The 18087-nt window shown below is 41.9% G+C and overlaps 1 protein-coding gene across 1 annotated transcript in view; it reads left to right on the plus strand.

The window, feature by feature from the left end:
• The window catches only part of EPHA4 (EPH receptor A4), a 109469-nt gene that overhangs the window by 68906 nt on the left and 22476 nt on the right, over positions 1 to 18087 (plus strand). The window contains exons 6-8 of the mRNA XM_034064380.1: positions 12753 to 12877; positions 14045 to 14204; positions 15206 to 15317. Coding sequence (XP_033920271.1) covers positions 12753 to 12877; positions 14045 to 14204; positions 15206 to 15317 — 397 coding nt within the window. The remainder of the gene's footprint in view (positions 1 to 12752; positions 12878 to 14044; positions 14205 to 15205; positions 15318 to 18087) is intronic.

Here is an 18087-nt window from a genome sequence, read left to right on the forward strand (position 1 = left end):
CTGTATCATGTTGAAGCCATCTAGCCTTTCTACAGAAGGTGCTTTACTGGGGTTCCAGTTGAACACTTAACTGTAATGACCTGGTGAAAATTCATTCGCGGGTCCTGAAGGAGCTGGCGAATGAAGTTGCAAAGCCACTTTGCAAGCCACTATTTGAAGCCACTATTTGAAAAATCATGGCAGACAGGTGAAGTTCCTGATGACTGGAAAAAGGGAAATATAACCCCCATTTTCAAGAAGGGGAAAATGGATGACCTGGGGAATTACAGACTAGTCAGTCTCACCTCTGTGCCTGGCAAAATCTGGGAGCAGATTCTCTTGGAAGGCATGCTAGGGCACATGAAAAAGAGCAAGGTGCTTGGTGACAGCCAGCATGGCTTTACTAGGGGAAAATCCTGCCTGACCAATTTGGTGGCCTTCTATGACGGGGCTACAAAAGTGATGGACAGGGGTGGAGCAGTTGACATCATCTACCTGGACTTGTGCAAAGCGTTCGACACTGTCCCACACGACATCCTTGTCTCTAAGTTGGAGTGTCATCAATTTGATAGGTGGACCACTCGGTGGATAAAGAACTGGCTGGATGGTCACACTCAAAGAGTTGTGGTCAACGGTTCAGTGTCCAGCTGGAGATCAGTAACGAGTGGTGTCCCTCAGGGATCGGTGTTGGGACCGGTCTTGTTTAATATCTTTGTTGCTGACATGGACAATGGAATTGAGTGTGCCCACAGCAAGTTTGCCGATGACACCAAGCTGTGTAGTTCTGTTGATACGCTAGAGGGAAGGAATGCCATTCAGAGGGACCTTGACACACTTGTGAGGTGGGCTGATGTCAACCTCATGAAGTTTAACCATGCCAAGTGCAAGGTCCTACACCTGGGTGGGAGCAATCCCAGGCACAGCTACAGGTTGGACAATAAGGAAATTCAGAGCAGCCCTGAGGAGAAGGACTTGGGAGTGTTAGTCAATGAGAAAATGAACATGAGCCAGCTGCAGTGTGCACTCACAGCCCAGAAAGCCAACTGTATCCTGGGCTGCATCAAGAGGAGCGTGACCAGCAGGTCGAAGGAGGTGATCCTGCCCCTCTACTCTGCTCTCGTGAGACCTCACTTGGAGTATTGTGTTCAGTTCTGGTGTCCTCAACATAGAAAGGACATGGAACTGTTAGAACAAGTCCAGAGGAGGGCCAAGAGGATGATCAGGGGACTGGAGCACCTCCCATATGAAGACAGGCTGAGAAAGTTGGGGCTGTTCAGCCTGGAGAAGAGAAGGCTGCCTGGAGACCTCCTAGCAGCCTTCCAGTATCTGAAGGGGGCCTACAGGGATGCTGGGGAGGAACTATTCATTAGGGACTGTAGTGATAGGACAAGGGGTAATGGGTTGAAACTTAAACAGCAGAGGTTTACACTGGATATAAGGAAGAAATTCTTTCCTGTTAGGGTGGTGAGGTACTGGAATGGGTTGCCCAGGGAGGTAGTGAATGCTCCGTCCCTGGCAGTATTCAAGGCCAGGTTGGATGAAGCCTTGGGTGATATGGTTTATTGTGATGTGTCCCTGCCCATGGGAGGGGGGTTGGAACTAGATGATCTTGAGGTCCTTTCCAATTCTAACTATTCTATGATTCTATGATTGTAACTAAAACAACAGTTGAACATCAACTGTAATTAAAATTTATAGATTGTTCAGCTGAAATGTAAATATATAAGTGCAAACCTTCTGCACCAGCCTATTCTGTGTGATGGAGCTTGAAGTGGATAAAAGTGAAGTTCCTTAAGTTTGGTGACTTCACAATTTATTGTTCTCAAGTATGAAGATAGGAATTGTGGGTTTTGTTGTCAGGTGAATCCTGGGTTTTGATTCTTTTAGGTGCTGCAGGCTCAGGAAGGTATGTTTGAGACCCATCCTGCAGTTGCTGTTGGGACTGTGTATCACAGTTGAATTAAAATGTTCATAATTTTATTATCTTTTCTTCCTCCCGAATTCTTGCATTTGTGACTTTGGGTGATTGATCTGAGAAACCCCAATGGCAAAGGCTAATTCTCTGCTATTACTGCACTTCAGAAGCCAAGATGAGACAATGTGGCCAAATCTATTTATTAAAATAGTAAATGCTGCTTTAGCAAAATGAGTCATAGCATTTATTTATTTTGTTTAGAAGATGCTTCAGTAGTTCCAAAGCATCTAAGTGGCATATAGGGCAGAGGCTTTTATTTGTCTGGATTTCAGAAAGGCTTTTAAGCAAATTTTTACAAAATCTAATATTCTTAATGCTGAAAGTAAGTGACAGAGGAAGTTATTTAGCACATTTATATATCATCTAGGCATCCATGTTGCAAGCAAATAAACAGTAATAGTTTAAGAACCAAAGACACAATAGCATTAGGATATGTGTTGCCTCGGGTAGCAGATCACACATTTGCCCTATCGTGGGTTAAGCGTTATATCGTAACTTTGTGGTAAGTATAAGAAAGGACGAAGGGTAGAAATGAGGCTTTCTATTAAAAGCTAATAGACCAACAGGTGAGTGTTGTCCTTGCAATATGAGACAAAGGGTTGCTCCTTAGGGATGTTAACAGGGCAGGGTCAATAATTTTGACCCAATTGTTTTATGGATTGTTGACACAGTATTGTAAGTTGTTCAAAACCACACAGCAAGTGGTTTGCAGGGGGAAGATACAGTAAGTTATTTTGTTGGTCCTATACAGCTCTACCCTTTTCATCTGTTGGCTCATGAAGTGTATACAAACATGTCTTAACTCCTCTGACTGGGCAGGAGGATGGGAAAATGGGAGGAGTAGCTGGATGGTTGATAGACTTGAGCAATGGCATAGAGTATGGTAGAGGGGGACTTATTTGGAGGTGTCTGATATATATTTGTGAGAAGCTTTGATTTCCTACTGGAGGGGGAGTGGAGGAGCTTGTTTTGAAAGCAGCTCAGCAGCAATACAAAGGTGAAGGTGGCTGTTTCTGGGGAGGAATTAGCTATGGTGGTCTCCTTCGGCTTCTTACAAGGAGCAGCAGAGTATGTGGGTGAGGTGGAGTTGACCTGAGGGGATGATGGTAAGTGGGTCATATTGCTCCAGACTGACTATTTTGAGTAGGTAGGGGATGCCCTGTTTCCAACATTATCTGTTTCAATAACTAGAGGTTATGGTCTCTAATTTCTCATTCTGACTCTCCCAGAGCTACCGTAGCCTGGGGTGCTACACATTGTGTCCCAGCATCAGTGGTTTCTGGAAGTCTGTGCTTGCTGGACCAGTGTCTGGGAAGTAAGAGAATGATTACAACACATGCTTCCCAGGAGTGTTCAACCAAGAACTGGGTCATGGGATCCTGCCTCTAAGCGTGACTGGTCTGGGCCCTGAGAGGACTCCCAAGAGTTACAGCAGTCTCTGTCTGGAGTGCATGGCCCATTTTCTCTGCGTCCCTCAAGCCAAGCAATGAAGTAGAGCATCGGTGTTGGCTTCTTCAGGCTACAAAATTTATTGTTGTTTATATTGGGTCAGATTCTAACCTCAGCTAGAGGGAAGAGTAACTGCAACATGACCTGCTTTGTGACCAGCGGCTCCAAACCTGCTCAGGTCAGACAGCTGCTGACTAATTCCCCATCTTAACAAATTGCTTATAGCTCTAGAGTTTCTTAGAGCAATTCATAGTGCTAAGTATGCTTGCCCTTCTTGTGTTAATCATTCTAGTATAAGCATTTAGAAATGTTTCCGTGCTGGTGTTTTCTAAGTGGCTGTAATATTCAGACAGATTTTTATAAATTGCCTTTAAACTGAAAGACTTGTTTTCCTGTTTGCTTTAAACTGGCATTCATACATACAGGAAATACACAGTATTCTGCCATGTTTCTGTTGGCAACTATTAAGTTATCCTTGTCAGAACATGCCAACAGGATTTCTTAGCGAGCTAGCAAAAAGAAAACAAGCAGTTCTCAGGCTAAACAGACCCCATGCTTGCGTTGTAATGCAGATCTCTTGCTAAATACTATGTAGATGCTATAGTCTTTTGGTTTAAGGCAATCTTTGGGATTGCAGGTTGCAGATTGAGATCTTTGGAATTACTCCAGACCTGCATTGCATTAACTGACATCATTATTTGGCCTTCAGAATTGGAGGGCCAATACCTGAAAATAATGTATTGCTGTCAAGAGCTCATCCTTAGAAATTGATAGCCAGAATAAGCCATGTCCTGAATGTGCAACATCTTTTTTGTCACCCCTGTCTCATTGCAGTTCCTGATGTAAACCACAGGAATTGTGGTCAGACCTCAGCTCTTATAATTGGTTTGACTGCAATGAGAGCAGTTCTTGCATGCTGACGTAGTCTGTGCAGAGCTGGACATGCAACCCAGAAAATACACAGGCTCTTTGTACATATTAAGCAGCTATTGCATGCCAGTCAGTCTCACCTTCTTGCCTGGCATGATCATAGAATCATGGAATCATAGAATAGTTAGGATTGGAAAGGACCTCAAGATCATCTAGTTCCAACCCCCCTCCCATGGGCAGGGACACCTCACAATAAACCATATCACCCAAGGCTTCATCCAACCTGGCCTTGAATACTGCCAGGGACGGAGCATTCACTACCTCCCTGGGCAACCCATTCGAGTACCTCACCACCCTAACAGGAAAGAATTTCTTCCTTATATCCAGTGTAAACCTCTGCTGTTTAAGTTTCAACCCATTACCCCTTGTCCTATCACTACAGTCCCTAATGAATAGTCCCTCCCCAGCATCCCTGTAGGCCCCTTTCAGATACTGGAAGGCTGCTAGGAGGTCTCCAGGCAGCCTTCTCTTCTCCAGGCTGAACAGCCCCAACTTTCTCAGCCTGTCTTCATATGGGAGGTGCTCCAGTCCCCTGATCATCCTCTTGGCCCTCCTCTGGACTTGTTCTAACAGTACCATGTACTTTCTATGTTGAGGACACCAGAACTGCACACAGTACTCCAAGTGAGGTCTCACGAGAGCAGAGTAGAGGGGCAGGATCACCTCCTTCAACCTGCTGGTCACGCTCCTTTTGATGTAGCCCAGAATACGGTTGGCTTTCTGGGCTGTGAGTGCACACTGCTGGCTCATGTTCATTTTCTCATTGACTAACACTCCCAAGTCCTTCTCTGCAGGACTACCATGAATTTCCTTTTTGCCCAACCTGTAGCTGTGCCTGGGATTGCTCTGACCCAGGTGTAGGACCTTGCACTTGGCATGGTTAAACTTCATGAGGTTGACATCAGCCCACCTCACAAGTGTGTCAAGGTCCCTCTGAATGGCATTCCTTCCCTCTAGCGTATCAACAGAACCACACAGCATGGAGCAGGTCATCCTGGAAACTGTGCTAAGGCACATCAGAAGTAGGTGATTGTTGACAGCCAACATGGCTTCACTAAGGGCAAATTGTGCCTGGCAAATTTGGTGGCCTTCTACGATGTGACTATGGCATTGGTAGATAAGGGAAGAGTGACTGATGTCATCTACCTGGAGTTCTGCAAGGCAATTGACATTATCCCAGATGGTATCCTTGTCTCTAAACTGGAGCGGAATGGATTTGACAGATGGACCACTTGGTGGATAAGGTGTTGATTAGGTGGTCACACTCAAATTGTTACGATCAGCAGCTTGATGTTCAAGTGGAGATCAATGCGGAGGTAGCCTTCCTCAGGGGTTGGTACTGGGACCCATGCTGTTCAGCATCTTTGTCAGTGACATAGACAGTGGGAATGAGTGCATCCTGAGCAAGTTTGCTGATGACACTAAGCTGTGTGATGCCTCAGCACACTGGAGGGAAGAAATGCCATCCAGAGGGACCTTGACACTCTTTAGAGGTGGGACAGTGCAAACTTCTTGAAGTTTTAACAAGGCCAAGTGAAAGGTACTGCATTTGGGCTGGGACAATCCCAGGCACAACTACAGGCTGGGTGAGGACTGGATTGAGAGCAGCCCTTAGAAGAAGGACTTGGGGGTGTTGGTTAATGAGAAACTCAACATGACCTGGCAGTGTTAGCTCGCAGCCAAGAAAACCAACCATGTTCTGGGCTGCATCAAAAGGAGCGTGACCAGCAGGCCAAAGGAGGTGATCCTGCCCCTCTACTCTGCTCTTGTGGCACTCTATCTGGAGTACTCTGTCCAAGTCAGGGGCCCCCAACATAAGAAGGACGTGTAGCTGTTGGACCAAGTCCAGAGGAGGGCCACAAAGATGATCAGAGGTCTGGAGCACCCCTCCTATGGAGACAGGTTGAGACAGCTGGGCTTGTTGAGCCTGAAGAAGACTACAGGAAGACCTTACAGCAGCCTTCAGTAATTAAAGGGGCCTAGAAGAAATCTAGAGGGGGACTTTTTACAAGGCCATCTAGGGATAGGATGAGGAACAATGACATTAAGCTGAAAGAGGGTAGGTTAAGGTTAGATATGAGGAAGAAGCTCTTTACTATGAGTGTGGTGAGACACTGGAACAGGTTTCCCAGAGAAGCTGTGGCTGCCCTGTCCCTGGCTGTGTTCAAGGCTCCATTGGATGGGGCTTTGAGAGAGAGGTTAGAACTAGATGGTCTTTAAGGTTCCTTCCAGCCCAAACCATTCTGTCTCTATGATGCTGCCAACAACTGAAACTGAGTGGTAAAACTACAACACTAATAATTGTCTACTACTACTATTTGTTGCTGCTAACAGCCTGGGTTTTTCTTCAGTCTTTTGATTTGGTGCAAGTCAGAGCCAGCTTTTGTGGTTTGGCAAGATTTGTGGCACAGGTTCTTCTGGGAGAGGCAAGAAATGAAAACTTTAAAATAGAGGAAATGTTTGAAAGGTAATAATGCTATGTTAACAGTCTTTAAAATCTCATTTTCTAGTCCTTTATGCACACATCATTACAAATATAACTGATGTGAGCTACTCCCTAGGTTTGTCCCTTGTTTTTCTCAGATCATTTTAGCAGTGACAGGGTTGTGGAGCCTGGAAGGAAAGGGAAGATCACTTGTGCCTGTCATTTTGGGATGAAGGTGTCCTGCGAGAGCACTGTGGTACTTTTCCTGAGCACTGTAATTTCTAGTAACAAAGGAGGGAAAGTTTTAGTTTATAAGTATTATGATTGATTGAAGGGATTGAGAGAAGGAGGCCAACTTCAGCTGTCACATTGCTTCGCATTATGTTAGGCAAGATTTCCAAGTGTGGGTGGATAACCTTGGGCGCTTTACTCCAGTGGTGTAGATTTAAAGTCTTTTCTTTAAACACTAGAGCTTGAAAGTGCTGGCCTGAATCTTGGCATGTCTCTGTTTCCAGGCTGGGAGGAGTTTCTTGCCAGTCGTCATTCCTGGGGGAGGGAGAGGCAGACTGTGGTAAGACAGAGGACTTGGGAATGTCTTGGGAGGCTTCCAGTGGCTCAGTTGAGCAATCAGGGCCTCTAGATTCTTGTCCAAGTCCTAAGCGGGCCCAATCATCACTAGTACAAATGTTTGCTCCACTTGCACAGAGAGAAAAAGGGAAGGGAAGGGGAAGGGAAGGGAAAGGAAGAGAAGGAAGAGCATATGGTTAGTTTTTAGAAGTGCATATCCAGCCTGCAGACTCTTGCTGGTCCCTAGAAAAAGGCATAGTTGTACTGGCAGTGAAGAACTAGAATGCTACACTCTAGCTCAGTTCTTCACACATGCACAGACATCTAATCTGTGTGTGCACATAGGTTCACTTGTGCAAAAACCTTTCATGTGCTTATTCTTATGTACATACATTGTTTCTTTGTGTGATATGCATGTGTTTGGAAATTTGGTCATGCTAAAATGCACTCTACTTTGTTTGCAAGGCCTTTGCCAAGAGTTGTTGGAGCACAGGTGCGGTGTTACTCAGAAATGGGAACATTTCTGCCTGGAACAGAGGTGTGGGTAAAGGGCCCAAGGAACCAACAGGAAGCAGAATCAACATCTTAAGAAAAAGTACAATTGCTTTCATTTTAATTTATTCTGGTACTTGTAACTCTTATAGGGCTGGATACTTCTCCCTTTGCTTGATTTGAAGTCAGTGCAGCAACTAGTAGAGCAAGTTGTCTTACATGAATAAAATTATCCAAATCTGACCTAAAGAATGTTGCCTTTAGAAATGATTAAAAATGTTTGATTCTCTATGTTTTATATCATTTTCCTACTGTGAGATTATTTAAGAATATCATTTAAAAAATCCCATGTAAAAGCCCACAATAATAAGGTAAATATTCAAAGAGAAAACCTGAAATGTGCCAGGTTCCCTTAAATGTGTTTTGTCCCAACTGGGAGAAGAATTTTAATTTTCTTGTTTTGATTTCAAAGAGGACTTTTCTTTGGTGCTAGATTCTCAGAAATTTATTATTTTTGTTTTAGTAATTAATAACGGACCAGGCATTTAGTATCTACACTGGAAGGTAAAAATGCTTAATCACAGTAACATCATTAGTGCTTTCAAGCATTTAATTTTGATGCTTGACAAAGCACATAGCCATTGCTAAGAACAATAAGTGGTGTTGTGTGCAATTGAAGGAAAAAAAGAAAAGCATGAAAACCCCTAAGCTTCAAGTAATTAAATTTAAATATGTTATTTGAATTTAGCTGAGACAATGTACAAACTGTGGGTATATTTTTCCGTCAGTGAAAGACCCCTTGAGTAAACATAAGCCATTTAAATTCAAATCATGGGGAGTGGAAAGTAAACCCTGCTGTGGTTAAGAAGGCATCTTCAATAAAACACTGGGCATTGTGTATCTTTGATATGTGAGTACTCATGTGTTGTAGTTTTATAAAGGGCTGTTTTCACTCATGGATGCCTACATGCCAGAGACTTTATTGCATCTATTTATTTCCTGTTTTTTTTCCTCTCCCCCCCTAATTTGAACCAGTAATGAAAAACTGACACTCTGCTTCTGCAATCCTTTAAAGTACCTCAAAACTGTTACAATTCAGCACTTACTAGCCTTGGGATATGGCTTTATGGCATTTGGGTGAAGTTTTTGTAGTACATCTGTGCTCTTTCCCTCTCTGTAGGCCGCATGCTTAGAACAGCAGTAATAAAACTACTAGTAGGTGTTTAATGGCAGGTTATTGAGGAAGTAGATAAAAGAAAATTGCAACATTCACATCAGTAGGGAGTGGGGTTTTTAAGGGAAAGGAACTGCTGAGCTTTGAACTAAGGAAAGTTACACTTGGTGCTTTTGTTTAAGGGGACCCTGTTTTAGACACGAAAATACCTTGTCATTCTTCCCTGTGAAATTGGCTGTTCTGGTGGAATTGGTATTTGGTATATACAGTCTGTGCACCTGTGGCAGAAAAAGTTGCTGTTGTAAGCAGTGATCACTGAGAAGCAAGTTTTTCCTTACTGTTCCCTCTAAATATCAGCAAGAAGGGAGGAGGACATTACAAAAAAAATGAAAGAAAAAGTGATCACCCACTCTCATCCAAAAAAGTTATGTGATCTTATTGCAAACATCTTAATCATGTACATTATTCTTTTCAGTCAAGCTGTCCTCAGTATGTTTTTGGTAGGAATGTGTGTATATCATGAACAGCCCACGCACATATAAGAGAAGATTCTGCCTTTTATTCTGCTTATGATCAAAGCATCATTTTACAACCTGTTACATGTTTATCTTCACATCATCCCTAAGAGGCAGTTTTAAAGGCAAAGGAGAGAAGAGCAAAGAATGTAAATATTTTGCAGAAGCTCACCCTGTGAGGGCTGTGACTGCTGCCTGTATTGCCATGATGAGCTGGCAGTGGTGATGCACTATTTGTCCTCAACAATGCTGACAGGACTCTTAGGCCCTTTGGTTAGTATATGTCCAAGAGACCCAGACCTGTTGTTTTACTAGAAGCTCTCTCAGGTCAGCTGATGGATCCTGGAAAACAAGGAAATAAATAAACCTGATTCATAGGGCTATTTACAGAACTGAGAGAATTGGTAATGGAGGATTTTATACATGCAGTAGGATAACCGTAGTACTCCCCATGGTTACTGAGCTCAGTTCCTCAAGATCCAGAGGGCTGCAGATCACCATCCTGTTGCGTAGACTGTTATAGGTCTGTGCTGCAGAGATGTCAAATTCTTCCTGGACAGCCTCTTGCAATCATGGTGATTTGAATCCTGTAGTTGGACTTCAACACTCTTAGGATTTCTGTATAGCATATGGGGAGACAAGATGTACAATCAAAACAGAAAACCTCAGAAACAAATTGCTTCTCTATAGAATATAGGACAGAAGAAGGGATTAAAAGTTAAGTAGGATGAATTTGCATGTAAAGGACAGGCAGGAAAAAATAGGACAATTCTTACAATTGTAATCATAAGGAGTAACAAAGGAATAGATGTACAAATCCTCTTTGATCCGTCATATCAAAGGAATGGATGTACAGATGCTTTTTGCCTCTTGTCCTGGAGGCCTGGAGCAGGTTGTTTATTCCAGTGTGGTGTAGTGCATCAGATCAGCTATGTATTTTTGAGAGACATGAGAAAGCACTTGTTAAATTATATAAAGCTAAGCATCTTTCACAAGAAGCAGTAGTTAATGTATATTTTTCTGCTGCAAATAGCCATTTTGCAACACAGAAGAAATCCATTTTCATACAGCATGTATCAGCCCAATATTGAAGTACTCACCAGATTCCAGAAATGAAACAGAAAACCAAGGAGGTTAAAAAAAAGGAAAAAAAGTGAACTTTCTATCTACAATTCCTGAGGTCAGACCAGCATGTGACAGATTCTTAGTAAAAAGAGTTGCTTGTCTGCCCTTTATGAGGCACCAATTAACTAAGCAGATTTCTCTGGTTGGTTTATCAGAAATGTTGTGTGTGTGTGTGTTTTAGGGTAACAAATGTGTTTTCTAATTTATTTACTGAGCAATATTCTTACTGCAGAGTGCAAAAAAAAAAAAGTCTGATCTTGCTTTGAGGAACTGTGAGGTTATTAAGCAGGTTCTCAGTCATGCCACAGATATAACTTGATGGAGCACACCTGGATCCTCCCTGTTGGCTGTTTATAGTCTCCCCTGTCATCCAGTATTTGCCTTTGTATGTGAGAGACAAACAAGGAAAAAAGAGATAAAGGTTCTGGAGGCATTTCTAACAGAGATGCCAAACTGTCAAATAGTAAATCAGGAAGCAGCTCCCTGATGGTTTCACATCAAGAGGAGACACCCTTTTGTGACTGTACAGCATATACTGGTTATTTTCACTTCCATCAGAACTGTCTGATATGGTCAAGTAGGTTTGAGGCTTTCAACATTCAATTTTCCTTTCATTTATTGTGACTTTTATTTATTTGTCTTTCTTGATAGTTTTCAAGGATATATGTTTCAAGGATACTTTTTACTTTCTAACATTTTCATGGATCGTCATCCCAAACTTAAGGGTAGAAAAAGAAACAACAAGAAAGGGAAAGGAGGGGGAAAAGAGCAACATGGCTACAGCTTCAGGGGACAAAAGAAGAAATATATTCAATTTAGGAAGACCTCTAATCTCTAGTTATACAGGACAGCTTTGTTAGATAAGATTAAAAATTTCATGAATGTCCCTTTTTATCCCTGGAGACTCCACCATTTACACCAGCTATTGTCAGCATCAAAAGAGCTTGATAACAGCTGGCTAGAGATGTGACCACACAGCAACACAACAGCAAGAAAGGGGCAGCCGGGTTCATAAATCTTCAGAAAACCCATTCCCCCAGCACAGCCATGAATCTGCTGCTATCACAGTCAAAGGGAGTATGCATTGTCCTCCAGTCAGTCAAAAACCTGAACTTCAGCATTAGCAGAGGCTCTATTGAAACTGTAGGATGCACAATGAGATGTCTTCCATTATCTTCTTCATTGCAGCCCTTATTACTGCACATAGATACAGTTTAAAAGATCTTTGAGTTTAGCTTGTTGCTAGGTTTTCTCCCAAAATTGCACAGCCCTTACCCTTGGCAGTGTATTCCAGTTTTTCCTATTCATAGTATCAATATAGCACCACAGGGTACAGGGCCAGATGAAGCCAGTTTGGTACACAATGGACCAATCTCTGATATCTTCTGGCTGGGAAGGAGCTATCAAAGCCAGAATCTAGCCCTTGGGCACAGAGCTTCCCCATTCTCCAGGGACCGCTCACAGACAGGGGTGTAAGCAGGACAAGTAAGCAGGACAAGTTTAGGAAGCGCAAATTGGCTCAGACTCTTGAAATACAAGTTTCCTGGTTTTCATGGGAGGGTCCAAATTCATGTGTATTCAGCTTTATTCTCATCTTACTTAATTCAGTGGCAGTATTTTCTCAGCTTTAGAGAAAACCAGATTAGTCCCTCAGGAACTTCAGAGTTCCTGTAAAGCAAACAGCTAATGAAGTAACATCAGTTAATCTTAGGAGGTGGAAGAAGAGAATGACTGTGGACCACAACAAAAGTACAAGTTTATGCACTGTGCCTAACAAAGGGCAAAAATAAGGCAGAATCTTTTAGTAGCTTAGCCTGTTATGGAGGTTTGTACCTGGGCATCATGAATGTTGCAGTGTTTAGACAACTGTATTATTACTTCAAAACCCACCTGGATAGTATTGCCCAGAATCCAAGAACAAACTTTAATTAGAGATTACTAAATGTGATGGTGTTAGAGAAAACAGGAAAAATACTTAATGCTTCTAATTCCCCCCCCCCCAAGAAAAGCAGTTTCTGAAAGTGCTCATGTTGTGAAAGCTATGATTAAAAGTAAGTTTTCCTCATTTAAATTATTGCTTTTTTTTTAATTCATTTATTTATTTTTTATTTATTCTGGCAGCTCCATCACCAATTGCTTTGATCCAGGCTAAAGAGATAACACGTCACAGTGTTGCCTTGGCTTGGCTGGAACCTGACAGGCCAAATGGAGTCATCCTGGAGTACGAAGTCAAATACTATGAAAAGGTAATGGTCAAAAATGGACAAGCAAGGAGGGGTTTTTGGTGTTTGGGGGGAGCTCTAAACTTCGTTTCATTGTGGTTTTTTTCCAGATAGTAGTCCATCATTTGAAACCAAATTTCAGTTTGATAAAATCCAATTAAAGGTTTCATGCACTTGAATGGTTGCTTGAAAGAGTAAGAATCATAGGCTGTTCCAGCTGTATGGAACAAGTTTATTTTTTCCTACCTAGGAACTGAGGTTTTGTAGCAAGCATATTTATAATGGGAATCAATAATGTTGTTCAGAAGTGAGACAGTAGTTCATAGAGGTATAACAATGAAATATATAACACAGTAATAATAATAATAATATCTGTTTGCTGATAGCTTCCACTTAGAGTGATAGTGTGGGCTGGATGGCTTTTAATAAAGAATAAGGAAAGAAAATTACATTCTTCATACTTTCCAAGTTAGAGAGAGATGTTATTCCTGCAAATAACATCTCAAGTATGGAACTATGAAAAGAGCTATTTCTTCAAAGGTTCTTTGTAAAAATGAATAATTACAATTACCTGCTCTTGTTTGTGTGTGCTCTTTCTCACATGCATATGCATATTTCTGCATTTTTTTAATAATCACTCATTTGCTTACTCATACATACAGAAAAATTCATCTGATTTTCAGGGAAGCTAGATTATTATATTTTCTGATGGATTTTTCCAGCCAAAAATAGGACAGTTTTTAAGATTGGACTTCTGGAAGACATTTTATAAGTCTTTTCTTTCTCAAAATATTTTTATTTTTTATATGGCTTCTAGCTAGTAGGAAATAAAAGAAAGTGCCAGCAAGAGTGAGTAAAATGTTGCTTGTTCATCAAGAGGATCCTGTTTGAACATTTGGCTATTTTCCAAAGGATTTCAGTGTGTGATTTCTTAAATAATCAGTGATATATGAGCATCATACCTACTGTCTCATCATCCTTATTTGGCTTGCTCAGAGCTCCTTGCAGCACTCAGTGCTAGGGGTGTTGAGCAAGGCCAAGAGCAGAAGCCTTTGGGATGTATTTTGAGAATTCCATCATTGTTGCTCACCTTCTTTCATCATGACAGTTTTGGCAAGGAAGTGAGGTTCCACAATTCACATTGCAGTGAGGCATTTTTACTTGATCACCACAGTGTTATTTTGTTGTTAGGACCAAAATGAGCGCAGCTATCGCATTGTGAAGACAGCCTCCAGGAATACCGACATCAAAGGCTTGAACCCTCTGACTTCATATGTATTTCATGTGCGGGCCAGGACGGCAGCAGGATACGGAGACTTCAGTGGACCATTTGAGTTCACAACTAACACAGGTAATGACATGCCCACTGATTTCTTTTGATTTTCCTTGAGCAAAGAGTGCATGTCTGACTAAGCTGTGTGTTTGGAGTTCCCAGTTGGTTGCTCAGACTGTAGTGTCTGTTATGGGAAAATGTTCTTACATGGCCACATGACTGTTAGTGATGCCATGAATCTGACCCAGGACATGTATTAGGTATGTTGTATTCTAGACTCTAGCGATGAAAATACTTCACTGGCATAAAGAGACACACACATTTGCACATGTTTTTGGAATATCTAATTTGTAGAAGAATAGAACCCTTTTACTCCCTTTTGCAAGTTATTGACATAGATCAGTTAGGTGTTCTACATCAAGTCAAATGGTTGAACTTTTCCTTAGGCAGTCATATAAAGACAGACTGTTCAAATTATGTTGTCAGTCTAGCATTTCACTTTGCTCAAGGAAACATGTAAATTTAGCCCTCAAAATGTTTGTGTTTTGGTGGCAGGAAGGCAATGTGACCAAGCCTATTTTATTTTGGACATATACGTCTGCCTAAATCAATTTAAGGTCATGCCAGTTAGTGGCAACATCCTTCAGAATGTTAAAAGCTGAATATAATCAATCCAAGGGGAAGACGGTGGACATTTTAAAATAACTTATTCACTTTGTGTCAGCTGGGGAGTGATCATCTAGTCCCACTGAGAGAAAAAAGGAGGAAAGAAAAGCAGAAAGCATTTAGAAAGGCAAAAACCATAGCCATTATACCCTCTGAGCAACACCGAAGGGGAGAAGGAGAGGGAATGCTTTTTCTTAGTGAACTGAAGTTCCCCAAGTCATTATCAAACATCATGTCTTCAGCTCATTAAAGCCCTGTTGGAAAATTGTGTCAAATGTCTGTATAATAAAGGTCTGAAAGTAGATTTGAGTGCTACTCTAAACTGCCTTCACAAGACAGAAAGCCTCATTGAGCACTACCTAGGTTGATTTTTTGAGAGTGTCTGACACTAATGCTCCCTTTTCTGTTTCCAGTTCCTTCCCCCATCATTGGCGATGGTACCAATCCCACAGTGCTTCTTGTTTCAGTGGCTGGCAGTGTTGTTCTTGTGGTCATTCTCATTGCAGCCTTTGTCATCAGCAGGAGGTAAGAACTTAAGCTTCTCTAGCCCTCTCTTTCTTTCATGAGGGAGCTTTTTGTCTCCTCCAAACAAAGCTAAATTCTTTGATTAGCATCATAAACAGTACATTTGCATTACAAGCCTTCTCCCATGTAGCTTTGATCTTCTCAACATTAGTACCAGCAGCATGTGATGTAATGGCAATAGTTCCAGCTCTATTTGCCCTTCAAATGCAGAGCTGGTTCCAAAAACTGTCATTGAGTAGCAAGCTGGTTAGAGATTTGTGGTTAATGTAATTTGAAGTTTAATGGGTATGGGTACAGTAGGTTTTCTTGGACTGACTCTTGATAAGGAATAAACAATTGCACTGTTGTGAACTAAGCCATCAGATGGCAATTCTTGTGGGTTTGGTGTTAGTCTGTATGAGTCTGCATTGGTCTTTTGGGTTAGTCCTTCCAATGTGAGTGGGTATGACTGTAAAACATAAGCTACAGTCATTCAGCATCATATGCAGTAACACAGCAGACTGGATTGATGATTATTTCATCAGAGCAGGACTGTAATCTTCTGTGAAGTAGTTTTTCTCCCAAATTCAACCTAAGCATCAGGAACGATCCTGTGAATGCTAGGATAGTGTATCAGAAACATAATGTGAGTGTTTCTGTCTTTACCTTTGTGTTTAGTTTCGTTTAAAATGATCGGCATGATTTTGCTTCACTGTAAAAGTGCCAAAACTGATTGTATCATTACTGCATCTGAAGCTTGGTATCTGAGAGTTGCGCATTTTGTCAGTCTCTGTTGATCAGTTTAATGGTATCAGTCATAAATGTCCACAAATTCCTCTTGATTTGTTCTCTAAATTGTTTTAAAGGGCAGTTAAGTCACTATGATTGTAATATCTGGAAAGTAGGCATGCATTGTTATAGCTTTCTGTGGGTGTTAAACTTGGAGCCTCTGTGCTGGCAAGAAGAAAGAAGAGCAGAACACATGAAAATGTAATGCGGAGAGACAGGTTTATTAAAAGCTATTGCTAACAGAAAATAGCATCACTGAGCTTGATGACTTAATCTCCTCTCTGCTTTTATTGATCACGTTATTATTTAAGGCAGGATTGATAGCAGGATACATTGGATTTCTAATTATGAGCCGCCACCTTGGAGAATTGAGCCTGTCGAGCTGCTTTGAGATGATTCCTTTCACTCCTCCCCCTATAAAAAAATGTCACTTCCCAAGGCTGATAAACACAGCTTGGTGATTAGCCCTCAATGGATCACTTTTTAGAAAATGAAATGTCAACCCTTTGCCCTCATATTGATTCTCTTTAGTATCAGCCATAAAGCTGTCAAAGGAAGGGCTGCCTGGAGCCAGGTAGCTGAAAGACTCACTGATGCAGGTGTATGCTCAGCCAGGTCTTTTCACCGCTCAGACTGTCCATTCAGTTATCTCTGCCCACAAGAGTTCAACTTGGACAAAGATAAGATAAAGAGCAGGTGGGCAGTAGGGACCAAAGGCTGGACCAACCACTGATGGGAATGGAGATAAAAGTATCCAGGTGGCCATGGGTTCAGAGATGTCCCATAGCTCGGCATTGGTAGGTCTCAGAGGGGCCATGGAATGGGAAAGACATAGCAAGATGAATAGAATATTAGGACAGTGGAACTGCTCTGTGCATACTAATGCATGGTGCCTTGCTAATTTATAACCTTCCTCCATACACAGCTCTCCAATAGCTGGAAGTAGCTCTCAATAAACATAACCTGCTTTAATATTCACTATTACTCTTAATGATGTTAACCGCTTTACCAATGTAACTTAGAGGTGTGGGCTTTGGGGATTTCTTGATGTTTTTACCCCAGCAGAAGCTAATAGCAAAATAATTGTGCTTTGCTCCAAAATGACTTTAGATAAGAAAAAGCATTTCTGTCTATAGAGTCCCCATGAGGAGGTTTTGTAATCTGGCCATGACCTAAAAGTTATATTTGTACAATCAAACCTGTGCTTTGGCCTGCAGACATGGCCCTTCTGCATCTGTGAGCCAAATGTGGGAACTGGGCATATGCTGCAGTCACTCGCTTTTGAGCCCCCGGTTATTACTACTAATTTAATATTAAATTTTTCAAGTAATTGCTCAAATCCAAAAATTCATCTTTACAATGGAATTTGTCAAAGGACTTTGCCTTCAGGCACCTCTAGCAGTTTGGTTCTGTCCTGCAATCACAGTGTTTCTGTTAACATGAGAACTAATCTGCCTAAATGTTGGTTTAAATTTACTGAGGTTCAGATGAGCATATCCTTAGAGCAGAGTGCAGGAGGTAGCATAAGTGTTTCTAAACCCTGCAGGAACCACTGAGTGAAATTGCAGTATCTCAAATAGAGTTTTAAAGTATTTGGGAAAGTGTAAAACAGACCCACTTTCTAAAAGGGCTTGGGGTAGAGTAAGATGGCCCTACAGAATCCTTGGCCATCTAAACGTTTCTGTTAGAAATTCTTCCAGTTGATAGACTGATTTGTCTGCTGCTTCATCTACAGCTGCACACATTTGCTCACCTTTGCTGATGGTGTTGGATCTAGTGCTCCACCAGTTTGCTGCGTGAGCACTGCAGCATTCCAACCCCTCTTTTGTTTGGGGAGAATGGGAGAGCAGGGCTGTGGTGCCAGGTCCATACTGATTCGCTTCAGTGCCTGGTAACACCCTCCGTTTCAGCCTCCTCTTCATCACCAGCCCCCACCTGTAAATTTGCCTGTGCCTCTGGCCCCCATGGTTTCTGAAAGCTTCTCTGTTCTTTTCCTGAATGC

The sequence above is a fragment of the Melopsittacus undulatus genome, chromosome 6 (genome assembly GCF_012275295.1).
Source record: "Melopsittacus undulatus isolate bMelUnd1 chromosome 6, bMelUnd1.mat.Z, whole genome shotgun sequence".
Taxonomy (NCBI): domain Eukaryota; kingdom Metazoa; phylum Chordata; class Aves; order Psittaciformes; family Psittaculidae; genus Melopsittacus; species Melopsittacus undulatus.